Source organism: Tiliqua scincoides, chromosome 8 (genome assembly GCF_035046505.1).
Source record: "Tiliqua scincoides isolate rTilSci1 chromosome 8, rTilSci1.hap2, whole genome shotgun sequence".
Lineage (NCBI taxonomy): Eukaryota > Metazoa > Chordata > Lepidosauria > Squamata > Scincidae > Tiliqua > Tiliqua scincoides.
Window position 1 is genome coordinate 4,479,615 of NC_089828.1, and position 27,049 is coordinate 4,506,663.

At 44.6% G+C, this 27,049-nt stretch overlaps 1 protein-coding gene across 1 annotated transcript in view; it reads left to right on the top strand.

Annotated features, from left to right (window-relative positions):
- IGF1R (insulin like growth factor 1 receptor) overlaps nucleotides 1–27,049 on the top strand; it is a 171,804-nt gene that overhangs the window by 105,804 nt on the left and 38,951 nt on the right. Inside the window, exon 3 of the mRNA XM_066635975.1 lies at nucleotides 25,587–25,902. Coding sequence (XP_066492072.1) covers nucleotides 25,587–25,902 — 316 coding nt within the window. The remainder of the gene's footprint in view (nucleotides 1–25,586; nucleotides 25,903–27,049) is intronic.

Consider the following 27,049-nt stretch of genomic DNA (forward strand, 5'->3'; position numbering starts at 1 on the left):
TGGAAGCAATTTATCCCCCTCCCCTGTTAATGGTGATTGGACTCTCTTATCTTGAAATTATGAATAAGATTTGCCCATTTTTTCTTCTATCATTTGCAGCTGAGGATTCTACAAGTATGTGAGAACAAAGTGCTTATTTCCAGCCATCATCTGCTTAATGATATCACTTCTGGCCCACACCGGACACCATGAATGCTCTCTGGTCCACTGTATGAAAAGGGTTTGACACCCCTGACGCTCAACCTCAATCGCTTTGGAGGTGATGACTTTGGGCTGAAAGATAGCCCAAGAATAAGTGAGCAGAACCAGTTTGGAAACAGTTTTGAAGGTTCTTCTCTCATTAGAGTAAATTTGTTTGGTATTTCTTGTCATTAAGCAGTATTTTTTAATTACCGCTTTGTCCCATAATAGCTTTCAAAATATTGTTTCATTTCAGTTTTCAGGTTGCAGTTCAAGATGGTGGTAAAATGAATTCTTAGTACTTGAAGCTCAGGTTGTGGGGAAGTGGTCGTCAGCACCCACTGAAGTGCTGTGAAAATGAACTACTGAAGCAGTAGAGGGCATTTGCTTTCATGCAGAAGACAATACTGTCTTTCAAAAGGGGCGAAAGTAGAGTTGACCCAGAAAAGTAGAAAAAGTTGTTTTCCATAATTTGGAATCTGCATAACTTTAAAGCAGGGGTGCCCAAACCCCGGCCCTGGGGCCACATGCGGCCCTCGAGGCTTCTCAATGCAGCCCTCAGGGAGCCCCCAGTCTCCAATGAGCCTCTGGCCCTCGGGAGATTTGCTGGAGCCCGCACTGGCCCGACACAACTGCTCTCAGCGTGAGGGCGACTGTTTGACATCTCGCGTGAGCTGTGGGATGAGGGCTCCCTCCACTGCTTGCTGTTTCACGTCTGTGATGCAGTAGCGGCAGCAAAGGAAAGGCCAGCCTTGTTTTGTGCAAAGCCTTTTATAGGCCTTGAGCTATTGCAAGACCTTCATTCATTCATATAAGTTCATCTTTAATACACTCATTTATGTAAACATATGCAAATTTATTCAAATTTTAAATGTAAATTAATTCTTTTTTTCCCCCGGCCCCCGACACAGTGTCAGAGACATGATGTGGCCCTCCAGCCAAAAACTTTGGACACCCCTGCTTTAAAGCAATCTCCTTTTTAAATCTGTGATTTCCTGGGAGAGCCAACTCTTGCTACCACTGAATGTTTGTCAACAGTGTTAAAGAATCATCATGGGCCGTGGGAAACAGGGGAGGAGACTCAATTATCTATAGCTAGTGAAATGCCTATGAACACTACTGCAAGTGGCTTTTTTTCCACAGGTGAGTTTGTTGGTTTGATTTTTGGTTAAACATTAAAGAAAACAATCTGTTTATGGCATGCATTAAGAAGATAGTCCGTCGTTCTCTCTCTCTGATCTGTCATAAATAAGCAACAATTCTCAGGTGCTAACATGCAGTTACCTTTGACCGTGAGGTTCATTTCGGAGTGAATATATTTTGGAGGCATGGTAGTATATATATGAAATTAAATATAGTATAACTTTTCAAAGCATACAGATTTTTGTGTTCCAGTGCAAGACGGAGAGTGTTAGGGAATGTGCTATGGTGTGATAATTGCCCAAGTTAGAAGCTCCTTAGGAATTCTAGAGGAATTGGGATTCTTTTTGCACACTTCTATTGTTGTACTCCTCTGTGAGAGAGGCAAGCAATGATGGACAAGTTCCCTGCAAGGCAGCTTGACTGTACACTACCACTCATCTCCTAAAATGCAGACATTGGGGTTGTGCTGTGATTGGTTCGGGCACGTCTATCAGGCCCTTGTGAATAATTATGCTCTAGGATAGGGATGGGCAGATCTCAGGCTTGTGGAACCTACTTTGTGTTTTATTGAAGCCCTGAGGCCTGCCACATTTAACATGGTAGCTTGGGGCAGAGCCAGTTACCTGCTGTACTCTTATGACCTGAATGCACAAGTACAAACATAGAGCTGAATTACTGCAGTTCAGGAATTCTAACACACAACTCTGCAACTGGCCTTCGAAGAGAATGAAGACTTGGCCAGAGGCAGCCGCTTAATACTCCTATTTCACAGATGAGGAGCACTGAGGCAATGATGAACAATGTGTATGTGGCCAGCTCTGGCATTTTTGACTAGCTATTTTACTTGCTCCTGTGAAACTATTTGAAGGCGTATACCCTTGCTTGAACCATACAAAGTACCCAGAGACGTGTCAGTAGGTCCTCATCTATTTTCTGCCCTGGGTTACTCTATAGAATCCTTTGACTTGCAGGGATATTGTGGTTGATGTTGTATTGTTTTCTCAGCAAGCAAATCGAAGAGGGTTCTTTAAGATAGACCATCTTCTTATGGTGCCGAGCTTTGGTTCAGTTGAAGGATTTGAACTGAAAAGATTTCATGTCTGCTACTATCACAGAATTTTGAACTTGGAGAGAGCCAAGATATGTGACATCATGGTCTTGGTTTTAATATTTTTTTTGAGATTGAGATGGAGTTAGCAAAACACTTTGGCTTGTCCTAGACACTTACTTTGGATGTATCGTGGCAGTGAAAAGGCTCTCAAGTGGATTGTGGCTTAATGCTCGGAGCAATGTGATAAAAGGCATTCAGCCATTGTGCGGAGACCAATCTGTGAAACTTCCAAGAATAGTAAGTGGGGAGTGTCAAGCGTAACTTTCACAAGCTTTTTCCAAATCATAGAGAGAGAAGCATGCTTGGTGTACATGAATTTCACTTGTTATGCTGGTTCACAAGAAAGGAAAAATGTTATTTTTCTTCTTTGGGATTTTGATACTAATTTTATTTTTGTCTGACTGGTGTCTGCAAAGTATAGCAGTACAGTATGGTGCAAGATGCAACTTCCTTCACCCACTTCAGCGTTTAAGGCAGTGGTCCCCAAACTACAGCCTGTGGGCTACATCTGACCCACCAACAGATTTTGATTGGTCAGTATAACTACATATACCCCCCCAGTCCTTTTTTCCCACCCACCACCATACCTTTGTCTCCCTCCTCCTGGATGAGGCATCCCAGTGGAGACAGACAGACACACACACACACAGCACACCAGCAGCCCCAGAGTTGCTTACACTACAAATGTTTTTGTTATTTTGTGAAAATTCTTAAGTGTGTACAAAAATGTTTCGATCTACAGTTGACCTCTTCTCACCCTCCATAAGAACAAGACTAAACGATGTGGCCCAGGAAGTTTGGGGACTCCTGGTTTAAGGATTGGTTAAACCATTTGCAAGTTTAAAGTGTGTGTGTGAGTGTGAGTGTGAGTGAGAGAGAGAGAGAGAGAGAGAGAGAGAGAGACTCTTGCTTGATGATATGATGGTGTCACTGCTGAAGAACAGTAAGTAGGAAGCATATGTAGAAGTGGTAGCAGGAATGGGAGGGTGAAGGTCCCAGAGTGATGAGGATGATGCAAAAATTGGTTTGTTGAGGATCCACGAGAACTGTTGCATATATATATGTATAGGAAGGAAGTGGTCCTTTTCTAAATCAGACCATTGATCCACCTGAGCTATTTAATCCACAGCGACTTGCAACAGTTTGGTTTGCTTTGTGTACAGAAATCTCTAGTTTATAACCCTGGCATCTTGAGTTAGCAGGACTGGGAGAGAATTGCTGCCAGGCAGAGTAGACAATACTGAACTAGACCAACTGGTGGTCTGACTCCATACAAGACTTTCAAAATGTCTGTAGTTTACAAAATACAGTTGCATTTTTCTTCTCTGTGGGATCCTATTGTATGTTTTAAGATGTGAGGAGAGTCTGTACTTTTACACTCAGATTGTGACTTGGGGGAAGACCCTCAAAGTGTTAATTTCTGTGCTGTATAATTTGCACAAATTATACTTTTGTTCTCTTATTGTGTCCTCAGTGTTGTTGTAGGTCCATTGTTTCCCTTGCTTTGGCCCAAGAATGTTCGTTTTACCCTCTATATCTGACATTTTGGATTGGGGTATGGGGGCGGGGAGAGAGAAAGAGGGAGTGTGTGTTTCATAGTGCGAGCTGTTAGGCAGCATGTTTGGCAGTATAATTTATACAGACCTACCTTACAGGGCTGTTGATAAGTTTGAGGCAGTACATGTGAGACACTTTGCAAGCTTGAAATGTGCTGAATAAATGTTTTTGATGGTGGTTCAGTGTGGAGGAGGTGCAGATTTCTGGAGCACAATAGCTTTTAATACTACAAGCATTTCTCTGTAATATAAATATATTTACTTTTTACCTATTTTTCACATTTTTATACTGCCTTTCCTCCAAGGAGCTCAGGGTGATGCATGTGGCTACTTTCCTCCTTTTGTCCTTCACAGCAACTCTGCGAGGTAGGCAATGCTGGTAGATGAGATGACAGTTTAAAGTATGCAAGACAGACTAGGTAGGAAACTTGGAAACTCTGTCGTAAGATAGGAGTTAGACACTAGTTGAACTCTAGGGTGTGAATGCAGTATATATTCTCTAGTATTTGAGGTTACACTTTGTTGCATCTTCCTGGAGTACAAGACATGGTGTCCTGAATTTTTCTTTAAATTCCAGTAAGTGCAGTTCCTACAGAAGGCAGAATACAGAATTTTAATCTGCGGATTTGTCTGAACGCGAATAGGGTGGGGGTACTGAAAGTCACACACACCTTTGCCTCCTTTGCCCTGCGCTGGCATCTGGTTCCGTTTCCAGGCTCCGTTTCCAGGCAGCCCAAAACACTGCAAAAAGGCTCCATCTCGCCCAGGCAGGGAAATAGCCCTGGAGCCCTGGAAGAGGTTCCCCTTGCAACGAACAGTAACATTTCTGGGGCCCCTGAGCCAGCAAAGAGGCTGAAGAGGGGAAGGGGGGGCGGAAAACCTCTGTAGCCAGAACACCTACAGCAAGGTGGAGCACTCTCTCTCTCTCTCTTGCTCTCTCTCTCACTCACACACAGGGGCAGGTGTGGTAGCAACAGAGGGGATTGCTTTAAAAAACCCAGGGAGTGTTTGCCGAATTCCCCCCCCCATGGTGCAGGCAATCACTGACACAAGCAAACCCCCCCCCCCACTGAGATGGTGCAGGCAATCACAGATACAAGCAAACCCCCCCCCCACTGAGATGGTGCAGGCAATCACAGATACAAGCAACCCCCCCCCCGCCCCACTGAGATGTTGCAGGCTATCACTGACACAAGCAAGCCTTCCCAGTAGGCAAAGCATGTGATTTAGCCTACATTTCTCTCCACACTTTCCTGGGAGTAAGCCCCATTGACTACAATGGGGCTTACTTCTGAGTAGAAACGCATAGGGCTGGACTCTTAAAAGCTCAGCGGGTCAGCTGGCAATGGGAGGGCTGAGTACGAAGGGGAGGGGATTGATAACAGCTGCCTTAGTTTCCTTCCATCCGGAAGTGTCAGGCTGCAGTGTATTTGCGTAACTCTGTGGAATTCCCCTGAGGGCTGGGGATAAGAATAGACCCTCAGTTTGGCTGTACTTGTCGTAAGAGGCGATTAAACAGCCACCGGGTAGATGGGACTCGTTAGCCTGGGAAGACAGCTCATCTGAGAGAAGGAAAACTCTGATCCCAAACTTCCACTGCCTTGTGTCTACATCCAGTTATGGAAAAGGCTTCAAGAGTCAACCTCGAGGCAAAATCCAGAGCCAGAGTCGGTGAGGCAGTTCATGGCTGAACACAGTCATGTTCTGGCAACTCCTGCGACGCCACTGGAACCAACCGCATTGGCCTCTGCCTTTCCATTGGACCATTTCAGCGACGTGGAGAGGGGGGATTTGCTGCAGGGGTAACAGTCTATCCTCCATGTCTACTTTACCCAGGCTTCGCGCACTGGAGAGGACACTCTGTTCCAGAACACTATTCAGAGCATGATACCATAGTCTTCCAAGACTGAAGGATGCCAACAAGAATGGAATTTAGCACAACACATTTTTTGCTAATCACGCCAAGTCACGGAACTGAACTAACACGGATAAATAGACTTCACCTTTATAAGCAAACTTATTTGCTTGGTTAATTTTAATCATCTGGGAACCCCATGGATACCATCTTGAGTTCCATCACATCTGGGATGATGTTGGGACCCACAGTCCAGATTGATCCTATTGGTCTTGCAGTGGTCCTGTTAGTCTTCCAGCTTATCATACCGTATAGTTCAGCACACATAGCGGGGAAGTTAGCATTTGCCCTTGGTGACTCACTGAGTGGCAAGTTAAAGAGGTGTTCTGACTCTTCCCCCACCTGCTTCCATAGTGCTTGCCTTGCTACCTCCACTTTGTTTCTGAAATCACACCAACAGTGTCCATTTTTATGTCCCTTTGTGGCATTTCATTCATGGGGGTGGAACAACGCTTCCTACTTTCCAATTTTGAGCAAGTCTCTGTTGCTGAGTGCAGGAGGATGAAAAGAGAAGTCATAAGTGGCTCCAGTGCCATAAGACTCTTTTTTTCTAATTCAGCCATTTTGTTGATAGTTGGCTGCTTTAATCTGTGAGCAACAGATGGCATGTATTTGCATGCATTTCCTCCTACCTTGCCATAACCATTTTGCATATAAAAATAATTTGGAAGACCATTTTTTCTAAAGTACGGAGTAATTACATGTGAACCTACATGCACATGCAACAGAAAATGAACTGAATGAGGGAGCTTGCTCCACCAAAGGGTCTTGCGGCACCTTAAATAGAGATCACATATATTCTAGCATCAGTTTTTGTCTTTAAGGAACCCTGAGACACTGTTGTTCTTGCCTACTGCAAGGATTAACACAGATACCCCCCATATGTGCTTGAAACCCAGTTAACTTGACCCAAAGGTTTTGTGTTACAGAAAATATTCAGTATGTAAAGAAGAAATATTTAAAGCAGCTTCTGGAAAGTCTCTGGGGGAGGAGGTTTTGCTCTGGAAAGGGTTCTTCCATTGACATGTGCCTGCCCTCCCTCATTTCTTGTGTCTTTAGCTGCACCTCGAAATGGCTCCCGCATCTCCTCTGTCTTGCAGCACACTACTCCGAGAGGCAGAGGTTAAAGGGGGAGTGTAGCAGGCAGTGTGTCTTGTGCCTACCTCCATCTCCAGCAGGGAGAGAAAGAGAGAGGTTGTTTACTGCTTTCTACTTGAAATAACATGCCAGTCATCTGGAACCGCCCTCCCTGCCATCCAATTGGTTCTTTAGTAAATTCCACCTTTGCGGCTGGGCTGTATGAAGCCGTCTGGCTGCTGGGACTCAGCAAAATGGTTCACTGGGGCAGTGTGTGTACGTGCTGATGCAGCCATGATAACAATAGGAGGACAGCCACTGGCTGGGCAGGTAGCAAAATAATTGTAAACAGGAGGATGTCAACGTGTGCAACACAATTAAAATGGTCTTCCAAGAGTGAGATGTAGTTTTTGCTTTTGCCTCCCAGAAAAAAAAATCCTCTGGAAAACAATTTTCAAAAGATATTACCACGGAACAGCTTCTAAAATACACATTGCAAATGAAAATTCTGTAAATTCTGTCTTGCATCCTTCGCCGGTTTAATTTTTCCTTATTGCACTTTATTTCTCAGGGTAGCACTCGGATTCTGAGCTGTTTATGACAGAGAAGCCACAGACTCACTTGCTCTTAAAGGCTTAAGATTTATTTTTGGGAGGGGGTGCCGGACTCAGAGGAAGGCATTTGGTCCCGATTGTGGTTCTGTCTTTCTAGCCTCTTATCTGTTCACCTTCAGTTTATTAATTAGAATAGGCTAGACGGTGAAACATGGTTATTAATAAAGCCAGTGAAAAGGGCATGGCAGCTAAAAATGTCCACGAAACCATTTTGGGTTGAAGGCGGCAGAAGAAAAACAAAGCCCTGAGCTCCTCGCTTTTCTCTTTCTCTGTCTGATGCGGTATTAGGTTTCACTGCTTTCCACTAAAGGTTTGCGTTTGCGGTTAGCAATAGGAAAGTCAGGTGGCATTATGTTCAAATCGTTGTTGGGTGTGTGTTGTGTTTAAAAAAACACACATGCAGCCTTTTCCTATGGCTTGAGTGAGGTTTCCGATTTCCAGCCTGCACAATGCCCCTGTGCTTAGCCTGACAGAGGAGTAGTAGACATGAATTATTTCTGACACGGCTGCCTGGAACATGTGGAATGGAGCCGGCGTGCAGAAAGATGATTACTCTGGTATTACGTGGCTGGCTTGGGTGTGTGTGTGTCTCACGGGAAGTGCAGCGTAAACTTGTACTTTGCTGTGTTGTTTTCACAGTTAGGTGCTGTAACTGGCTTGTTATGTAGACTAAATTTCCAAATGTGTCTTATCTGTATTGACTGTAGTAATACAGCAAAGAGGAACCCAAGTAAACTCCCAGCAGTATATTTATTACAACATAAACCAGGAAATTAATATAGTCTGTTTTGGAGGATCAATGAAGCTTGATTTTTTTTTTCTTTTTTTAAAAAGAAACAATCTCTTACACGGTGGGGTTTGTTTTCTGGACTTCAGTTTAAATACAAAAAGTGTTGTTTTTGTTGACATTTTCAATAACTTCACCACCATGATACCCCGTTACTTACTTCTTTCTAACCCCTCCTTGAAACCTGCCTTTTCTGTGAAGCTTCTGGCACTGCCTCTTAGTAACTTACTACAAGTCCAAATGCATGTAATAGTTGTGCTTCTTTTGCTGTTGTGATTCTTTTTCTATAGATTGGGTTGCCCAGCTACAGCCTGCAGGCTGCATCTGACCCACTGAACCCCAGTGGAATCATAACAACGTACAATGTCCTGTATTTCCTCTTGTCTCATCCACTCACCACTGTTGTCATCTTCCTCCTGGGCAGTTCTTCCTGAGAGCAAAAGGCAGAAAGGGGTCCACGTTTGTAACAGCCTGTTACCTTCTTCCTCTTCTCTCCTGACCACCCTGTCCACCACCATTGTCCAATTGCAAAAGTTCTTAGAGTGGTTTGCAAAATGTCTGTTTTCTAACACTGACCAACTCGAACCCATTATAAAGGGTGAGACTAAGGGATGTCCTAGCAGCTGGATGAAGCTGGGACCTGTTCTCTCATCCTTTAAGCACTTTGCACATGGATGGTGTTCTGTATAAATGTTGGGGTGAAACGAATGCGTGGCAATTCAGAGCAGTGACTGTGTGTCATAAGATTCAGATGTCTGAATTACCCCACAATTTATGGGTGCCCCTAAGGAAATGATGATTTTTTTTTAGCTGCTGTCCTTAAAACACTAGAGTTCTATCCCTGTTTACTCAGAAGTAAGTCCCACTTGTTCCGTGCGCCTTATTCCCAGGTTAAGCATTCATAGGATTTCAGCTTTAAATTGTCTGACACAACAGTGGCATTCTAAAGAAAGCATTGAGGAGGAGAGGGGAGAGGAACTCCTTAGGAGAAGGGGGCAGAGTGAAGAGGGAGGAAAATGTAGGGAGAAGGTGTATGCGCAGACTGGCTGGGCTTCCCAGGGGAGCCTGCAGGAAGGAAGGAAAGGCTTTGGGGTTCAGAAAGGAGGAATGAGGGGGAAGATCTGGGAACCAAGGTGGGCCCGCTCCCCTTGGAGCCAAAAGCTCCATGTGACCCTGTGAGGTGAACAAAAGGAGGAGCTTTCCAGAGGGACCCACACTGGAATCACAGAGAAGGGCATTCACAAGTATGCTCAAATTCCCCCATATTCTGCAGGACTTCCAACTCCCTTGTCGTAAAGAAATAAAGCATTTTTTTTTCCAAAATAAGTTAATCTTATGATCAAACAATTTAAAACAATATCAATTTCCTAAAAAAATAGCCATCATAAAGAAAACCCTGGTTAAGTAAGAACGATTGAAGTGTTGGGAGAAAGAAAAGTGTTTTAATGCTTAACCACAGGTGTTGGGTCCGCATGGAAATGCTTGGGGAAAGAGAGAGTTCAGCATCTGTGAGGCCACAACCAAAAAGGCCCTGCCCCTTTACTCATGAGCTGGATCTTAGTACCAGAGAGGACAACCTCGTATATGGATCTCTGAGACTGGGCAATTGGGTATGGGAGAAGATGACTGATCTCCGATAAAGGACTTTAAAGGCCAAGACTAGCACTCTGCATTTAGGTTGGACCCAAACTGTAGCCACTGTAGATGCCGCTAACCAGATTTTGGGTGCTTCCATCTCCTTGCTCCCATCTGTTGTATGTCAGTGGCATTCTGAACCACTTTTCTAAAATATTTGCAGAGGTAATCTTGCTTATCATTGATGAAATCAGTGCATGGGTAACTGAAGCTAGGTAAAAGTTTTCCAGGAACGGGGCCACGACTCAGACTAAAGTCGCAAAAACACACATTTTTCGCAACACATACAGCCTCAAGTCATGTGTCAAGCTTGGGCAATGACTTGGGGGTTTTATCCTAAAAACGAAAAAGACTCTAATAGACTCAAGACTTGCTTTTGTGTGTGCTTGTTTTTTTCCCCCCAAGTAAGACCAAAGCTGGTAAAAAACACTTCTGATGGTTGCCACTTGACCACCCGAGGACTGTTAAATTGCGATGTAATAGAATGGCAGGATAACAGTCTATAGATAAAACAGAATGAAACAGCTAACTTTGAAGACATAAACCTTTCAAAATTTTTGATGGCTGAAAACAATACCATCTAGGTTAAAAAAAAAAAAAAAACAACCCTCCTTCACTGCATTTTTTCATACTTCCCCCCAAAAGTTTGCCTTTGCCAGATATTACGATAGGGCTGTGAATGGCAATACGTAGTAGGCTAATGGAACTTTTTGTTCTGTCTAGACTTTTAAGAACAATGTTGACAATAAAAGAGGCAAGAAAATCTGCGGATTAAGGAAGCACTTCGATACCACATGTAACAATAGCAGTGAGTGAGAGAGGTGGGGAGGAAGACTGCAGTGATTTCTACTGTGGCTGCTTTGTGTGTTCCAGGCAGTTCAAGGTTGTTTATGGGGTCTGCTGCTGTGTTCTGCTTCTTGTCACCGAGAACTTTTATGAATATGGAACAAAAATTGGCTGGAAAATTAACCTTTTTGCAATCCGAATACAATATGCGTTTGAATGGATTATGAAAGCAAAAAAAAAAAAAAAAAAAAATCTGCAAGGATTTCCTTTTTAGAAAGCATTCATTTGGGTCTCTGAAATTCTTTAGGGTTTTTAAAAGAGAAACAAAAACATTGATTTAAAATAGAACCTGAAAACCACACAGTTAACCTGGCATTTAATATCTGTTAAACATTGCAATATGGTTTTCCTTGCGTGTGAATTAAAGGGGGAAAGGCAGAATCTCTGGATTAATAGTTCAAAAATAGAAATTCTTCATTCAGTGCATGGAAGTAGCACGCACTAGGAATGATTATATGTGGCAGAATTTTGTTACAGTAGAGCAGTGGTTCCCAAACTTGGTCAACGGATGGCTCCCTTGACCTACTGGACGTTGGCTGTGGCTCCCCATAGGGCTACAATCTTATACATTGTATAGGGCAGCAGGTTTCGGATTTGCGAAATGTTTGGTTTCCGTGGCTCCCCTGGCAACTACAGCTCACAGTTTGGGAACCTCTGCATTAGAGTCTTTGTTCCCTTACCTCATAACAAATAGCTTAACAAAGTTTAGCATATCTTCACATGCAAATTACTAAATTGTTACACATATAAATAGTTGTCCTGCCATAACTTTACCTACATGGGCCCATAAATTTTTGCTGTGCTTCATAGCTGACTATAGTTTCTAAGCTAATCTTATTTCCTGCACTGCAAAGGTGAGAAGTGTGGGGTTCTTGCATTCACAGCCTGGTGAAGAGGCTTTTTACAGGAAAGGAGACTATTGTGTGTGTTGGGGAGGGGGGGTGGATTGCTACCTCTCTTCTATCCAGCCCATGACAATGAATTTGCAATCCCTGCAGAAGGCTTGGTTTTGCTTCACTTAAAATAATTGAACTCTCCCCTTCTCCCCACGTGACAAATTGATTTCTAAAAACTTGTTGCTGCTCTGACTGTCTAGGCTAGAGACTTCCATACTGATTCCAAGAGTTAATGGATCTGTTTTTATCTGCGGCAAACCTATCTTTGTCTCAGTTGCAGGAACCCTGCAGCAAAGGTTGCTCCAGTGCCCGTTTCACAGATGTGCTGTCTGGTTCAGCCTGTAGAGGGGAGCCTCTTCCAATGATGCATCTTGCACCTGGACCCCCCTGACCACAACCCAAAGTCCAAAGCACTGGACTAACACCTGTTTTCTTTACCACCTACTTCTGTTTTTCTGATTTTATTGCCAAGAATCAGTTAGAAACCAGCACTGTGCTCCACCTGCCAACTTGCAGTTGGGGGTCTTTTGTCTATCCCCACTTGGAATAGGATGGGAATTACCACTGTCTTCTTTGTTTACATGTCATTCGCCACCCTCATTGTAAATTAGGTTGTGTTGTGCTTAACTTGCTCGCCCTCACCCCCATTGCTGATTACAGCTAGGAATGTATAAATGTTCCCAGCCAAAGGTAACAAACCTGTGAGGATTGACCTGGCCCTGTTAGATTTTTATGTCTCGAGGAATCATTTATATTCTGGAAAAAGTCCAACCACTGGAATAAGAATTTGCTTTATGGGATTACTTGTCTGCTGTCTGCAGATCTAAAGGTAGCCACCCCTTCTGTAGTCATGCTAATGACTAAAGCAGCATGTATGTCACAAAAAACCTCCCTTCACTATCTCGCATTCTCCTGTGCAGCATTTCTCAACCAGTGCTACTCGTATCACCTGTGGTACTTGAGTTGGTGTCTGGTGGTACACGCAGGACCCAGAGTCTCCCTATTGTCTGGCAGTGAGACCAGTAAAGCGGTGTGACAAACAGCAGTAGGAGGCTTGGCTTGGAGGGGCAGAGCTTCAGCGTGCACCTTTTGCATGCTTGAAAAGCCCCTCCCGTCCACCCTGAGCCCCTCTTACTCATTATGTTGCATCCGGCCTCCCAATCCAGAAGAAACTGGTGATGACATCATCACCAGTTACTTCCAGCGCTACTTCCAATTGATGGACCATGCAGAGTGGTACGGAAGGGGACAAGTGTTGAGAAATGATGCTCTAAAGTGTTTATCAAGATTCTTGTTTTGTTCCCTTTTCACTGTCTTACACAAAGTATTCCTTGTTCCCCCTCTTAAAGCCCTTTCCTCAAGCAGTTTGGAAATCCCCCCCCCCCTTTTGGCATCTTGTATGCAATAAACAGCTTTTGGAATCCAACAATTTAGCATATCTGGGTGGGAAGACCATCGTTGTGTCAAAGAATTAAAATCCATGTTGTTCAAAAGGTCCAATGTTTTGTTCTGTAACTTTTCCAGAACTTTGCCAGGGAGCGGGCCTCTACAGAACACATTGCTGGAGAGAAGGTCAGAAACAGCAGTTAAGAAGCAACACCCTCTAGGTGCCTAATGAGGAGTTAATTGCTTGGCTGTGGAGTTCCATTTTGCTGACTCTTAAAGCAAACTCAGTCTAATCACAGTATTCCGTCTCTGCTGGGAATCTCTTCCTTATAAGGTTTTTTAATATCTGTTCTTTTTAGGACTGGAAACCAGGTATTGCTAATATGTGGAGCCTTTTGTTTTCTGTTGATATTTTGGGAATTACAGCTTTTGGAATATGGCTAGACCCAGTTGAAATTTTTATTAAAAAAAACAACCTACAAGTATAGTATGTGCCTATAGCAGCAATTTTCAACTTTTTTCATCTGATGGCACACTGTCAAGGCATTAAAACTGTCAAGCCACACCATCAGGTTTTTGATAATTGCCAAGGCACACCATGCTGCCAGTTGGGGCTTCACATCCCTATTGGCCCTACTAATAAATGACCTTCTCTCAAATTCCTGTGGCACACCTGTGGACCACTCGCAGCACATCAGTGTGCCACGGCACAGTGGTTGAAAATGGCTGGCCTATAGGTTGGATAGCGGTGTGTGTGTGTGCGTGCAGGCATGGCACACGCACATGTAAAAAGCCATTGCATGTACTCGGCTTCTAGCGTTAAACTTTCCTTTGGAAAATGCTCTGATTCATGAAAACGTAAGGCGAGGCCGTGCAGGTTTGTCCTTTTTCTTTCTGCACCTTTTGAAGCTTGATGCAACCTGGTGTCAGAATTGGTTCAGAATTCTGTACATTGATAGGCAAATTTTTGGTGTGTGATCTGGTTGAGAAAAGAGAAAACACGAGCAAGTAGGTGAAAGGTCTTCATTCCTTTAACATTTTGGTGTCCTTGGCTTGCAGCGGAGTCTCCCTGCAGTGCGCTGCAAGGGCTGCGTTGAGACAGCGCTGTTGTCCCTAGATTTCCTCCGCATCTCTTTATATGCAGGTCATTGCTGTTTATGTTGGCAGAGCTTAAAGCCTTTTGTAGTGGAGGGGAGGAGGATGTGGCAGCAGTACAATCATGTGACTCTGCTGCAGATTCAAAACAAGTGTGTCATGTGGTTCATCCAGGCTCTCGGAGCTTCAGTGCAAAGGGATAAAGAGAAAAGCCAACTGCATCTTTAAACGTCTTTAAGAGAATGCTTAGTTTCACACCATGGGACCAATTTATGAACAGCAAACAGCTGTCTCCACTCCCTAGTTATGCTTATTTCCCCCCCTTGTTTTAGCCACGGAAGCCCTCACTGGATGCAAACTGGCAGATTATTTCCATCCTGCGTGTAGAGAAGAACCTTTTCGGTAATCCCCAAAATTGCACAGGATAGTAGGCACAAAATAGTCATCTACCCCCATTTTGTATCCTCTTCCGCCCCCCCCCCCCCGGTTTTTCCCACCACCAACTGGCTTTCAGCAAGGATGGAACCAAAACAGAGAAGCTGGTGCTTATGAGCATTTTGGTACCCATTTCAAACTGGCCTCTTTTTGGGTGATACCTGAGAAATGGGGGGTTTGGAAGGACAGTATTTCATTGCTTTAAAATTCTTTCCCTCAACTATTCCATGATACCAGTGCTAATCATTAAATTACGCCCTGTTGCATGTATCTTTCTCCTGGTCTTGTTCAGCAAGGGAACGGCGCATGTTCTTCGGTCTTGCCTTCCACCTTCCATTGCCTCCAGCGCAACCTCAGTCCCCCACCCTTCTTTCGGCCTGTTGCTGCCTGGTTGGTTGCCACCCAGCCCTCACATGAGTATCTCCACTACTCATCTCTAGTTGGAACAATTGCCTTAATCCAAGGATGAAAGGGAGGGTGCATGGGTGTGGTCAGCTCTGTCTGTAGAATGGCGAACTGAAGTTACAAGCAGAAAAGGACCGGTATGACTCTAGCGGTTATTATCCATCTGACTTCAGCCTGTGGGAGGTTTGCGTGTGTGTATTTTGTTTCAGGGGTTCATAATTGTTTTGCAGAACATGTTCTGAGGTTGCTGGTACTTGCTCTGAGTTGTGTTTCTCAAAACCCGCAGGAGTTCACGTTGCTTGGTAAGAGTTTGTATATGTGGGGTTTCCTCTTGGTTTGGAGAGAGAACTCCTGGTTTAGAGTGTGCATTAATTGCACGCTGTTTGGTTTCCTCTGAAGCAGAGCCTTCAAGAATCATACTGGGGCTCTCATAAGGTCCAGTGACAGAAGCAAATAACATAGGTGCATGAATGATTGCAGCAAATAACTGCATTCTGTAGGATCTGATAGACTTATTTTTGAAAGGAGACAGATCAGAATGAAGCAAGCATTGAAGAGGAATACCTCTTTGTCCTGCTTCCAAATAATGCAAGACATAGGAACATTGGAGAAACACCTCTTCTCCCACCCAGGCCCATCTGCTGACCATCTTTGTTCCTTGTCAGAAGTAATGCACTGTTCTTCCTTGTGATCAAAATTTTGGCTGGTGGGGGTATAGGGCAGGGTCTTAAGCTGTGGCACCCAGGTTGTATAACTCTCTGCCTTGTGACCTCTGTCTGATCTCATCACTGCCGAACTTCTGATACATGGTGAAGAACTTTTCATTTTGTTGGTTTGTACTTGCTCTAGAGCAGGGGTGTCCAAAGTTTTTGGCAGGAGGGCCACATCATCTCTCCGACACTGTGTCGGGGGCCGGGGGAAAAAATAATTAATTTACATTTAAAATTTGAATAAATTTACATAATTTTACATAAATGAATATATTAAAGATGAACTTATATGAATGAATGAAGGTCTTGCAATAGCTCAAGGCCTATAAGAGGCCTTGCACAAAGCAAGGCCGGCCTTTCCTTCGCTGCTGCTACTGCATCACAGACGTGAAACAGCAAGCAGTGGAGGGAGCCCTCATCCCACAGCTCATGCGAGAGCTGTGAAAGGTTAAACAGTCGCCCTCACTCTGAGAGCAGTTGCGGGCCACTGAGAGGGCCAGTGCAGGCTCCAACAAATCTCCAGAGGGCCAGAGACTCACTGGAGACTGGGAGCTCCCTGAGGGCCGCATTGACAGACCTCAAGGGCTGCAAGTGGCCTCAGGGCCGGGGTTTGGGCACCCTTGCTCTAGAGCAGCGGTTCTCAAAGCAGTCTGGGACCCACCAGCGTTATGACCCATCACTGCACATAGCCAAACCAGATTAGGCTATGTGTATCAAACCAGGGCAGATTAGGCTGTGTGCATCAAGTGTTAATCAAAGCTTGGAGAGAACACTGCTGCTCAATTGCCATTATAGCCACAATCCATGGGATTTATTATTATTAACATTATTAACAGTATTTATATACCGCTTTTCAACTAAAAGTTCACAAAGCGGTTTACAGAGAAAAATCAAATAACTAAATGGGTCCCTGTCCCAAAAGGGCTCACAATCTAAAAAGATGCAAAAGAATACCAGCAGACAGCCACTAGAACAGACACTGTTGGGGTGAGGTGGGCCAGTTACTCTCCCCCTGCTAAAAAAAGGAGCACCCACTTGAAAAAGTGCCTCTTGCCCAATTAGCAGGGGTTTATAGATCAGGCAGCAGCCTTTTAGGGCCTCTAAAAAGTTCGGGAACCACTGCTATAGAGCAACAGGCTCCGAACTGTGGCCTGCAGGCCGGATCTGGTGTCAGGAAAAAGCCACCCCGGTGGAGTACTTTCCATTCCAGTCTCTTATCTTTCTAGCCGATCTGCTCCAAAACTTGTGCCAGGCAGCCACTTCTGCCTAGAAATTGGGGCGCAGAGCCTGCTGGGGTGCGGGCAGCTGGGTGCCCAGTGCATGATTATGAGCAGATCAGCTGGAAAGATAAGAGATTGCAGGTGCAATCCTAATCAACTTTGCAGCATGGCATAGCTGTGCCAGTGGAGCATGTGCTGCATGCTGCCAGTGGGGGGGGGAAGTCATGGAGGCCTTCTCAAGGTTAAGGCAATATTTGTTCCCTTACCTTGGAGTTGCATTGCCCTTATGTCAGTGCTGGAAAGTGCGTTAGGATTGCGCCCAGCATCGCAGAACTGAAAGCACCACACGAGGATGATTTTTTTCTGAACACAACAGTTCGCAGTTTAGAGATAACTGCTCTAATGTGATGGATTTTTACTCTGTATTGGGCTACAGGGAGATGCCCTTCAAGGTCAGCCAAGGACCCAGTGAGAAAGTATGGTGGCAAGACTGAGTGTCTGAGTTGTTGGCTATATATTCCTCATGGCACAGGGGCATATTAAACGGACAATAGGTGGTGATGAACTTCTGCCGTCACCACCACCACTTCTGTGCCTTATTTAAGTCTCTGTAACAAGTTGCGCAAAAAATGTTTAAAAACACAATCCTGACCTGAAATATTGCACTTTAAATGATAAAAATGAGAGGAAAAGCTTAAGTAGGAAAATATGGAAAGCTGTAAAGGAATTATTTATTAGAGACATTGATGTGGAATTCTCTATGACGCATGCAGTTTGCACACAAATGGTCTCTGGGACCAGGTTTAAAAGCCACAGCCAAGAGTCGCTCTGTTTAAGTTCAGAGCTGCTGCCTCTGAATTTGTCTTCCGTGCAGACAAAACAGCCCCCAGTTTGTTCCTCTCAGGACACAAGCCTGCCTTCTTAGGAAATCAGCAAAGTTTGGGAGTCCACAATACCTCGCATAGCTCTGTGTACAGTAACAGAGTGGAAATGGGGCCCTGAGTGCAAACAACCAGATGAGCGATAAATATAGAATACTCTCTCAATTCCACTTTCGTTAGTCATGGGAGGACAGTGAGAGTTTATTAAACTTATAAGGAATATTCCGACAGCTCTCAATTTAAAATAACTCGAATCCTCTTTTAAAAACAAGTTTAAAATAAGCACATACCCTCCAAAAAGAATGTATGTACATGTATCACCACAAGAAACTAGAGTAAATTTGTCCATATGAAATAATTCTTTCCCCCACCCCAACCAAAAGCATTTATGTAGTTCAAATTAAGCATTTATGTACTTCAAATCAAGGCAAACTAAATGCAAAAGCTGTTTCAAATATGCATTTCTTTGCCTTCACACTGATACCTAATGTTGTCTTCTCCTCCCAACTGCTTTTGGTAAACACCAAATGGTGGTTTGTTTCCAAAGAAAATTAGTCATGATTAAATATCCTTGAAATCCGCTGAGACAAACTAGTTGTGACTCAGGTCCTGTTAATTTCACTGGAACATAGTCATGAGTGGTACTCTTTAGATACAACCTGATTTGTCTGTCAGCTCTGTGACAATATTCTATGTGCCATTTGGCAGAATAATCTTTGTTAGGCTTACTGCATGTAATCCACCACAGCTAATCTTAATGTTCATTTCCCTAAGTGAAGGCATCTCTATCTTGACTTGTTGACTAACGAGAGAAACTCCCTCCAGTGTAGGAGAGTATTTTAAGGTGCATAGTACAGTCACTTGCTCTGTAGTTGCTACTTGAATGTTTCTTGTGGAGGGCTTTTCAGTGCATGGGGAACTGGGGTGCTCTAGACCCCAGCCGTGTGGCACACCAACAGTTGTGGAATTTTGCTCTGAAGTGGGTCTGGTTGTTACCTTTTGCTCATCATATAGCCAAGGTCACTGGCTCTTCACACAATTAGTGTCTGTATGGGATTATTTTAATTGGAGGATGGCCATGTCACAAGTATATAGAGTTCGCCCCCACCCCTGTTCCCAATATATGAGTTTGGGAAATGGTAACCTATTTATGAATGAAATAATCAAAGGAACAGCTCCATGGTAGCTGCAACACATTGCCAAGAGAATTGTTTACTTTCTAATGATCAGTGGAGGACTGGTCTGTAACCAGATTATACCATCTTTTTGTGCCCGCTTCAGAAAAGGGGGGGGGGAAGGCACAATTATCATAGTACTTTGTGGTAGACTATTTCACTCTTTTCTGAAATGCCAGTCTGGGTACTCTGGGCATCCCAGCAAAATGTAGCCTGGAGGGCCCCCCCCCCCCGGCCCCAAACGAGCAAGCAAGCTTGATGCGGTTTGTGGCAAGGAAGCTTATAGAGTTGGCTTGGGCGAGTTAAACCAGACTGAGGCCCTCCTTACACTAATGCATGCTTCTGATATTTTTTATTGAGGAAAGGGGGGAAAAAAGCTAGCTTCTGGTTTGTGTGTGTGTGAGAGAGATTGAAAATGGCTTGCCCCTGTAACTTTAAGTAGCATCATAGATGCTGCCAACCCTCATTCATTCTCCTGCGTCCTTCTCCCCCACCCAAGCAGCTGCAAAGGCAAAAGATAGGTTTTGTTTTTAAAACTTTGATGGGTATCCATGCTAAGCAACATATGTGGGTCTGTGGCTTGTTCAAATCAGAATGAAAATTCTTAAACCAATGTGAGGAGGAATTCATCTGTGCAAATATCTGTGGTCATTTATGTTTTGAAAAACAGTCACCCAAAGTGTGTTGCTTTTGGGTTAGCTTTTCAGCTTGATGAGGTGTGGCTCTTTCTAAGTTTCTAAAATAAAAGCTGTGTGAAATTCTGAAATGGCACATCACGAAGACCTTTTGGTCCAGCGTAGTGATGGTGGTTTGTGTTGGGAGTTAAGGCTCCTGGGGCAACTCTTGGCCAGACTCGGCAAGCCTTTTTGTGATGTCCAATTACAAGACATTAGGTAGCTTTTGTGGGGCGGTAACCATGCAGTATTTTCAGTAGTGTTTAATCAGTCATGCTAATTGGGGAATTAATTGGGAAGCCTCCCTTAAAAGTATTATTCAGTTTAGGAATTTAGGACCTATATATGGTGTTATGATCTAAACATAGATCATATCGCTCGGTCATGTCGTGAGAATGGATGATGGCCGGATCCCAAAGGATCTCCTCTATGGAGGACTCGTGCAAGGAAAGCGCCCTACAGGTAGACCACAGCTGCGATACAAGGACATCTGCAAGAGGGATCTGAAGGCCTTAGGAGTGGACCTCAACAAGTGGGAAACCCTGGCCTCTGAGCGGCCCGCTTGGAGGCAGGCTGTGCAGCATGGCCTTTCCCAGTTTGAAGAGACACTTGGCCAACAGTCTGAGGCCAAGAGGCAAAGAAGGAAGGCCCACAGCCAGGGAGACAGACCAGGGACAGACTGCACTTGCTCCCAGTGTGGAAGGGATTGTCACTCCAGAATTGGCCTTTTTAGCCACACTAGACGCTGTTCCAGAACCACCATTCAGAGCGCGATACCATAGTCTTTCGAGACTGAAGGTTGCCAACAAGAACAAGAAGATCTAAACAGTAACCCCACCAAATAACACTGCCAGCAGAAGCTAACCAGATGTTAATTCTGGAAATGTAAGTAGTAGCAGGAGGGACCAGTAGCCTAACAGAGCCTCAGAATAGCCTGGCAATACCCATTGACTAGGAGAGGGTATGATAGTCAGTAAACGGGGAACATATGGTGGGTTCCTGAGATGAATTTGGGTCTGGTTGAACTCTGGGGCTATAGGTGTTTTGCCCTCTGCCACTTGGTGTTGCAAGTCTTCCAGAACCTGTCCCGATACTTCTCAAGTAGAGACCACTGTATGCAAGCCAAGGAACTTAAAAGCAAGGGAGAGAATGACTTGCAATTCTTACCACCGGAAAATGGCGGTGAAAAGAAAAAGCTTTAAATAAGGTGATTTCTCTCCCCCCTCCCTGCTTCTAATTTTGGTTTAATTATCAGAGAGAAAAAGAAGTAATTCAGCATCTTTCTGTTTGGTGTGATGACACTTCCCTTTCCTTGGGTTCTTCCGCACATAACGTGTGCTTGCTGTCGCTCCCCTCCCTTAATTGTTGCTCCCAGTGAAGCAGCAGAGAATTTTCTGGTGAGGTGTAGCAGTGAGAGAAGTAAGTTGGCAGAGCTGTTTGAAAACAGTCTCTGCTATGGATTTAAGAATGACAGGCTAGAACTGGAGGCACCTTACCACTAAAGTTAAATGGTGCAAGCTAGATTTACAGTCAAATGAATAAAACTTTTGCAAGACTTCAATAAATAAATGGCCATAAATTGTCGGGAAAATGAGGTCCAAGTTTTATGTTTTTGCTGAAAATGTGCCTCAGATTTACTCTTTGCTTTGGAGTGTTTTGACCAGCAAGTGAAGAGATTGGGCTAGGAATCAGAAAGTTCATGATTCAAATCCTATGTTAGTCTAGATGCTTGGTGGTTCACCAGACAGACTGCTGGGTTTTAACCTCAACACCCCATGCATAAGAGCAGGGGTGCCCAAACCCCGGCCCTGGGCCATTTGCGGCCCTCAAGGACTCTCAGTGCGGCCCTCAGGGAGCCCCCATTCTCCAATGAGCCTCTGGCCCTCTGGAGATTTGTTAGAGCCCACACTGGCACAACGCAACTGCTTTCAGCATTTTGACCTCTCGCGTGAGCTGTGGGATGAGGGCTCCCTCCCCTGCTTGCTGTTTCACGTCTGTGATGCAGTAGCGGCAGCAAAGGAAAGGCTGGCCTTGCATTGTGCAAGGCCTTTTATAGGTCTTGAGCTATTGCAAGACCTTCATTCATTCATTCATTCATATAAGTTCATCTTTAATAGATTCATTTATGTAAACTTATGCAAATTTATTCAAATTTTAAATGTAAATTAATTTTCCCCCCCCGGCCCCTGACACAGCATCAGAGAGATGATGTGGCCCTCCTGCCAAAAACTTTGGACACCCCTGCGTAAGAGCAAGCAGGGGGCTGACACTGACCTATTTTATTGGGTAGTTGTCAGCTTCACTGAGGTCATGTACATAAAGTACTGTGAAAGTTAGTGTGCTCTCTGAGGTATTTGCTTAAAAAGACAATTTCTGTAAAATGTGCCAGCACTGAGTTGTAAAAGACTTAAAAGATAAGGCACCCTCTTCCATAACTTGTAGGAGTTCCTGTGCCAAAACGTTTGCCTTGTTGTTCCTATTGAAGTCTTGCAAGTTTGTCTTCTCCCCCAGAGTCTTGCTTTCAGAACTAAATTTGTGTTGGGTATTTTGGAAGGGGGTGTGAGGAACTGGAAGGAAAAGAGGAAGGCTTGAATATCATTTTACAAGAAAGGAAAGGATCTTGGTAAAAATATTCACCCCACACTTGGCAACCCTCTTTCTGCCCGAGTGCAGCTGGCACATGGCCAGCCTTGGCAAAGGCTGTGGCCTCTGCTTGCCAGGAGTCTTACCCGTCTGGCTGTGTTCTCTCCCCCCCCTCCCTTTGCATTCTCTCCAGCTGACTGTTTGCTCACCTGATTGTTCCATTTCAACCTTGCTGAAGTCATGGCGTTTTTGGAAACGATGAAAACAATTAGTCTGTCCAAACTGTAAAGCAATCCAGCAAAGTGAGGCAAGCCTCAAAAAGGAGTGGAGAAGACCCGTGGAGCATTCTGGCAAACTGTTGCTATGCTCCCGTTGTTGTGTTTCAGTAAACAGTCTAATCTGCACCTTTCACGAGGCTGGCCTTTCTTTGGGGCCAGTTTCTTGGGTGGAATTCGATGCTGTTCTCTCTCTTCCCCCTCCCCCCCAACTGTAATGTACTTATGAAGTGGAACTTGTGGCCTGCCTTTGCATCAAGTGGTTTTACTATCAAATTCTGCCACAGGGGCCAGCCTGTACTTGCAAGAGAATACCAATGTGATTTAAATGCATCTCCTACCCCCCCACACACAGTTTGTTGGGGGGTTGTGGTCTAGCCTTCATCCTGACATTCCAATTTTCTAGATCAATGGTTCCCAAACTGTGTGTCAGGACCCACTGGTGAGTTGCCAAAGGGTGATGGAAAGATGAGATAATTAATTGCCTCAAGCCCTGAAGCTATTCAGAAACTGTGGCTGCTAACTTCCCTGCAAATAGCTGAGCTCCTGCAGTTTGCAAGCATGTGTAAATATAGGGAGATAAATGTTTGTGGGTCTTTCTGTCTGGTTATAGATAGAAAGAAAGAAAGAAAGAAAGAAAGATATTATTTTGTCCCTTAGATCTCCTTTTTTAAAAGTCTGGTAAATCTAGGTTGGTCTGGATAGAGTGTTTTAAAAATGGGTTCTGGTGCTAAAACGTTTGGGAACCACTGTTCTAAATGGAGGGGTTTTGAGTTGGGGGTGGGGATATGAATCGCAGGGTGCTATCTGAGGTGGTGTAGTTGAAACACAGGTTTACCATTGAGTTGAAAGAGAATTGAAGGGAGTAAGACATGGCAGCCAACATTCCCCCTCCCAAAAAAGTGTTTGCATTATCCAGCTGCATAGCCACAGATAGTATTTCATCTCTGCCCCTTTAAAATCTGCAGTTGGCAACTAATGTTCCAGGTGGAAATGAGTGCAGGAGTGTGTGAATTTGGCTGTTGGATGCCAACAGCCAAATTTGGAATTTGGATGTCAGTTGGTGACCTGTATGCTGGGGGCCAGTATTTGTACAGGTACAGAAAACAGGGGATGGAGATAACCAAGGCTCGTAACCCGATACTTGAGTATTGACTGTTGTGTGTAAAATGTAACTTGTACTGGAAACCACTGTTTTTCCATTTGATTGTAACACTAACTCTGTGAAACACAGGAGATGCTGAAGAATTCATGTGTGGTTAAAGGGCATGTGCTTGCTCTTCACTGGTACCTGAAGGTTTGGGGGTTGCTGGAGTAGATTGATGTGTGGCATTAATGCTGTGTTCTCTGTCTTGCGAAGCAGTTGTCCTCGTAAGTACCCATTGTGGCACATAATGCTCAAGGTATCATGAGCCGAGCACTTCAGAAGCATGGGATGAGTGTGTATCTACTGTGGCTTTGCTTGATATCCTTGTATAAACAGGAAATCTTGTTACCCTACTAAATCTTAAGTTTTGGCAGTCTTGGGGAGCGGCAGTCCATCTGCTCCCAAGAGTCGCTGTCTGGAGTTGCTAAAGAAATCCCTTAATAGCCTTGGAGATTTCTAATATTTATGTGCGTTGAGAATGAGGCAGGCTAACAAGTCTGGCATCTCGGCAGAAAGCTTTCGTGATGTCAAGTTCGTGTCCGTTCACTAGTCCGACCACTTGTTCAAGGCAGTACTGGGAATGGTCATTGGGTATATTGAAAAATAAAAACCAGTTGCCACCTGTGCTGCTGTGATGTCACACTGTGGTCACAGACATGCCAAATGCTTGAGGGCAGAGTGTCAGCCAAGGAAATGTTGACACGCTGTGCGATTCCTGAGAGAAAACGAGAGATTGAATGGTCATCTGCGTCACTACGGGCAGCGAATGCTGAGGAAGCCATCAACTGCTCTGTTTAGACCATGTACAGAAGACTGAGATGCCTGCTGAGTTTAAGACTGAAGTGCAATTTTTTTATACCTCCCTTCACACCTTACAGCGCATGCCACTTCTGATGCTATACTTGCTGCTTAAACATGAAATCCTGATAATCAGTTGCGAGTACTTATGATATTGAAGCAGAATTTTTGTGTACTGTTCAGAGACAGTATACAAAATCCTGGGGTTATACAGGATGGCAAGTGCCTTTGTCCCTGGCCTGTGAGCTTTATGTGGGCAGTTGGGTAGTTAGAGTGGCACTTCTCCACCCTAACTTCTCCACCCAGCGTTTTCAGGATTTGACTCCTGTTGTCTGCCAACTCAGCAAGAACTCCAGTTCATGCCCGGGTCCAGGAGTCCTTTGGCAAACTGCAACCCCTCCCTTGCCATGCTTCGGCTGGTTCATTTTGATCCCCTTACATGCACCCAATACTCTGCTAAGGTCATTCAGTCCTTTTTTGCTGCCATAACCATGTCACGCCCTTCACCAATATCTTTCCCTTGTTCCCTCTTCTCTCTTGTCCTTGCCTTCAGAACCCTCCATGGTTGTGTGTGCACACAGACACCCACCTATTGGCTTTCGCACTTCTTCCTGTGACCTTTACACTTCAAGCTTCAACCAGCTGAGAAACTTGGACCCCTTCACAAAACCTGCCCCGTCTCCCTGCTGCTCCTTATGCTTGACACTACATCCTTGGGCACCTGTGGAATATGTCCTCTGACTTTTTCTCCAAATCCCTTCTTAAAAAACTCCAGTGAAAACTTTGGCACCCAACCGTACACCCTCTTTACTGTAAATACAAATATGCATAGCCGAACCAGTTGTGCATGTTTCCTCTGTTCTCTCCAGCTTCTGTTCCCTTCCACCTCTATAATTTTCATTGTGTTGGTATCTACATAGTAAACTCCTTGGGACACAGAATGTACCTTCCAACTTGCTGTACAGTTCTGTGTATCTTGACGGCAATATAAAATAAGAGGAATAAGATTTAAAAAAAAAAAAATCTGTCTTTGTTTTTACAGCGTGTCCCAGCTCTTGTGGGAAAAATGCTTGCACCGATCAGAGCGAATGTTGCCACTCGGAGTGCTTGGGAAGCTGCATGGCACCAAACAATGCCTCTGCATGCGTAACTTGTCGCAACTACTACCACGATGGGACCTGCGTCCCCACTTGCCCGCCCAACACCTACAAGTTCGAGGGCTGGCGCTGCATCACGAAAGAGAACTGCTCCAAGACGCTTTCCACGGTGGATTTGACGGAGAACGAGACCTTTGTGATTCACAACGATGAATGCGTGCATGACTGCCCTCCGGGATTTGTCCGCAATGAGACTCAAAGGTAATAATTTGGATCGGAATGAATTGCAAGTGCTGCATGCTGTGTGCTACTGGTTGGAAGCAAATGCAGGCAGCCCTCAGTGTCCACAGATTTGAATATCTGTGGGTTCTGAGCCCACGGCGTGGGCTGTTGGACCTGTGCTCTGATAGGGTTTGGAGGGCTTGGGGGCCCCAAAATCCACAGTTTCGAGCATCTGCAGATTTTGGTATCTGTAGGGATTCTGGGAACAGATACCAAAGTCCACCCTGTCTGCAGTCGATTTGCTGAAGCGGAGCAGCAGCGCCTGGATGACACTGTGCTTGGGAACCCAGTGTATGCTATGTTTAGTTGTACTGTGGGAGAAAGGTGGGTATACATGCTAAATAAATAAATGGCAGGGTTCATACTCTTTTGCAGGATATTAAATTGCCTTCTATTGAGCCGGTCCATTGGTCCACGTAGCCCAAAGATGTCCACTCTGATGAGAACCCTCTCTCCAAGGTCTAGGGCAGCTCCTTACACCTGCTGAGTGAAATCCTAGAACTGAATATGTTGAGAATTGGACCTCCTGCTTGCAAAGTGTAGTGGTTGCTACCACTGAACTACAACTCCTCCCTTGACGCAAAATCATATGTGTAAATTGGAATCGGTCCACACAAACAGCGGCTCATGTGTTGATGCTGTTTGTGGTCTGTGCCACTTCATACTGATGGGATTGCTAGTTTGAATGCTTCTGTGTTTTAAAATCCTTACACATAGAAGATGGATATGTCCACCTGAAGGTTAGGCTGAAACGCTTGTCCTTGACATGTGCATGCAGAGGAGGCATTCTGTCATTATGTCATCTGTACTTGGACCGAAGCTGTACAGTCCAGGAGCAGCTTTCCCCACATAACCCTCTGTTTTAAGTAGATAGTGTTGTAGTCGCTGAGTAATGGAACACATTGCTTTGTGTGTGAATTTGCCCCCAAGTTGCTTTAGTATGGCAGCACTGGCTCGTATTTTCAGAAATGTCCCGTTGAATATATGGCCACCCAAACCTTGGACAGTAGGCTTAGCACACCGTTTCATCAGGCCAATAATTCCATGGTGAAGGTTACCCTTTATGGTAGCATCCTCTGTTAGCAAAGGTCAAAATGATGGCTGATTCAACAGTTGTAGGCAAAAT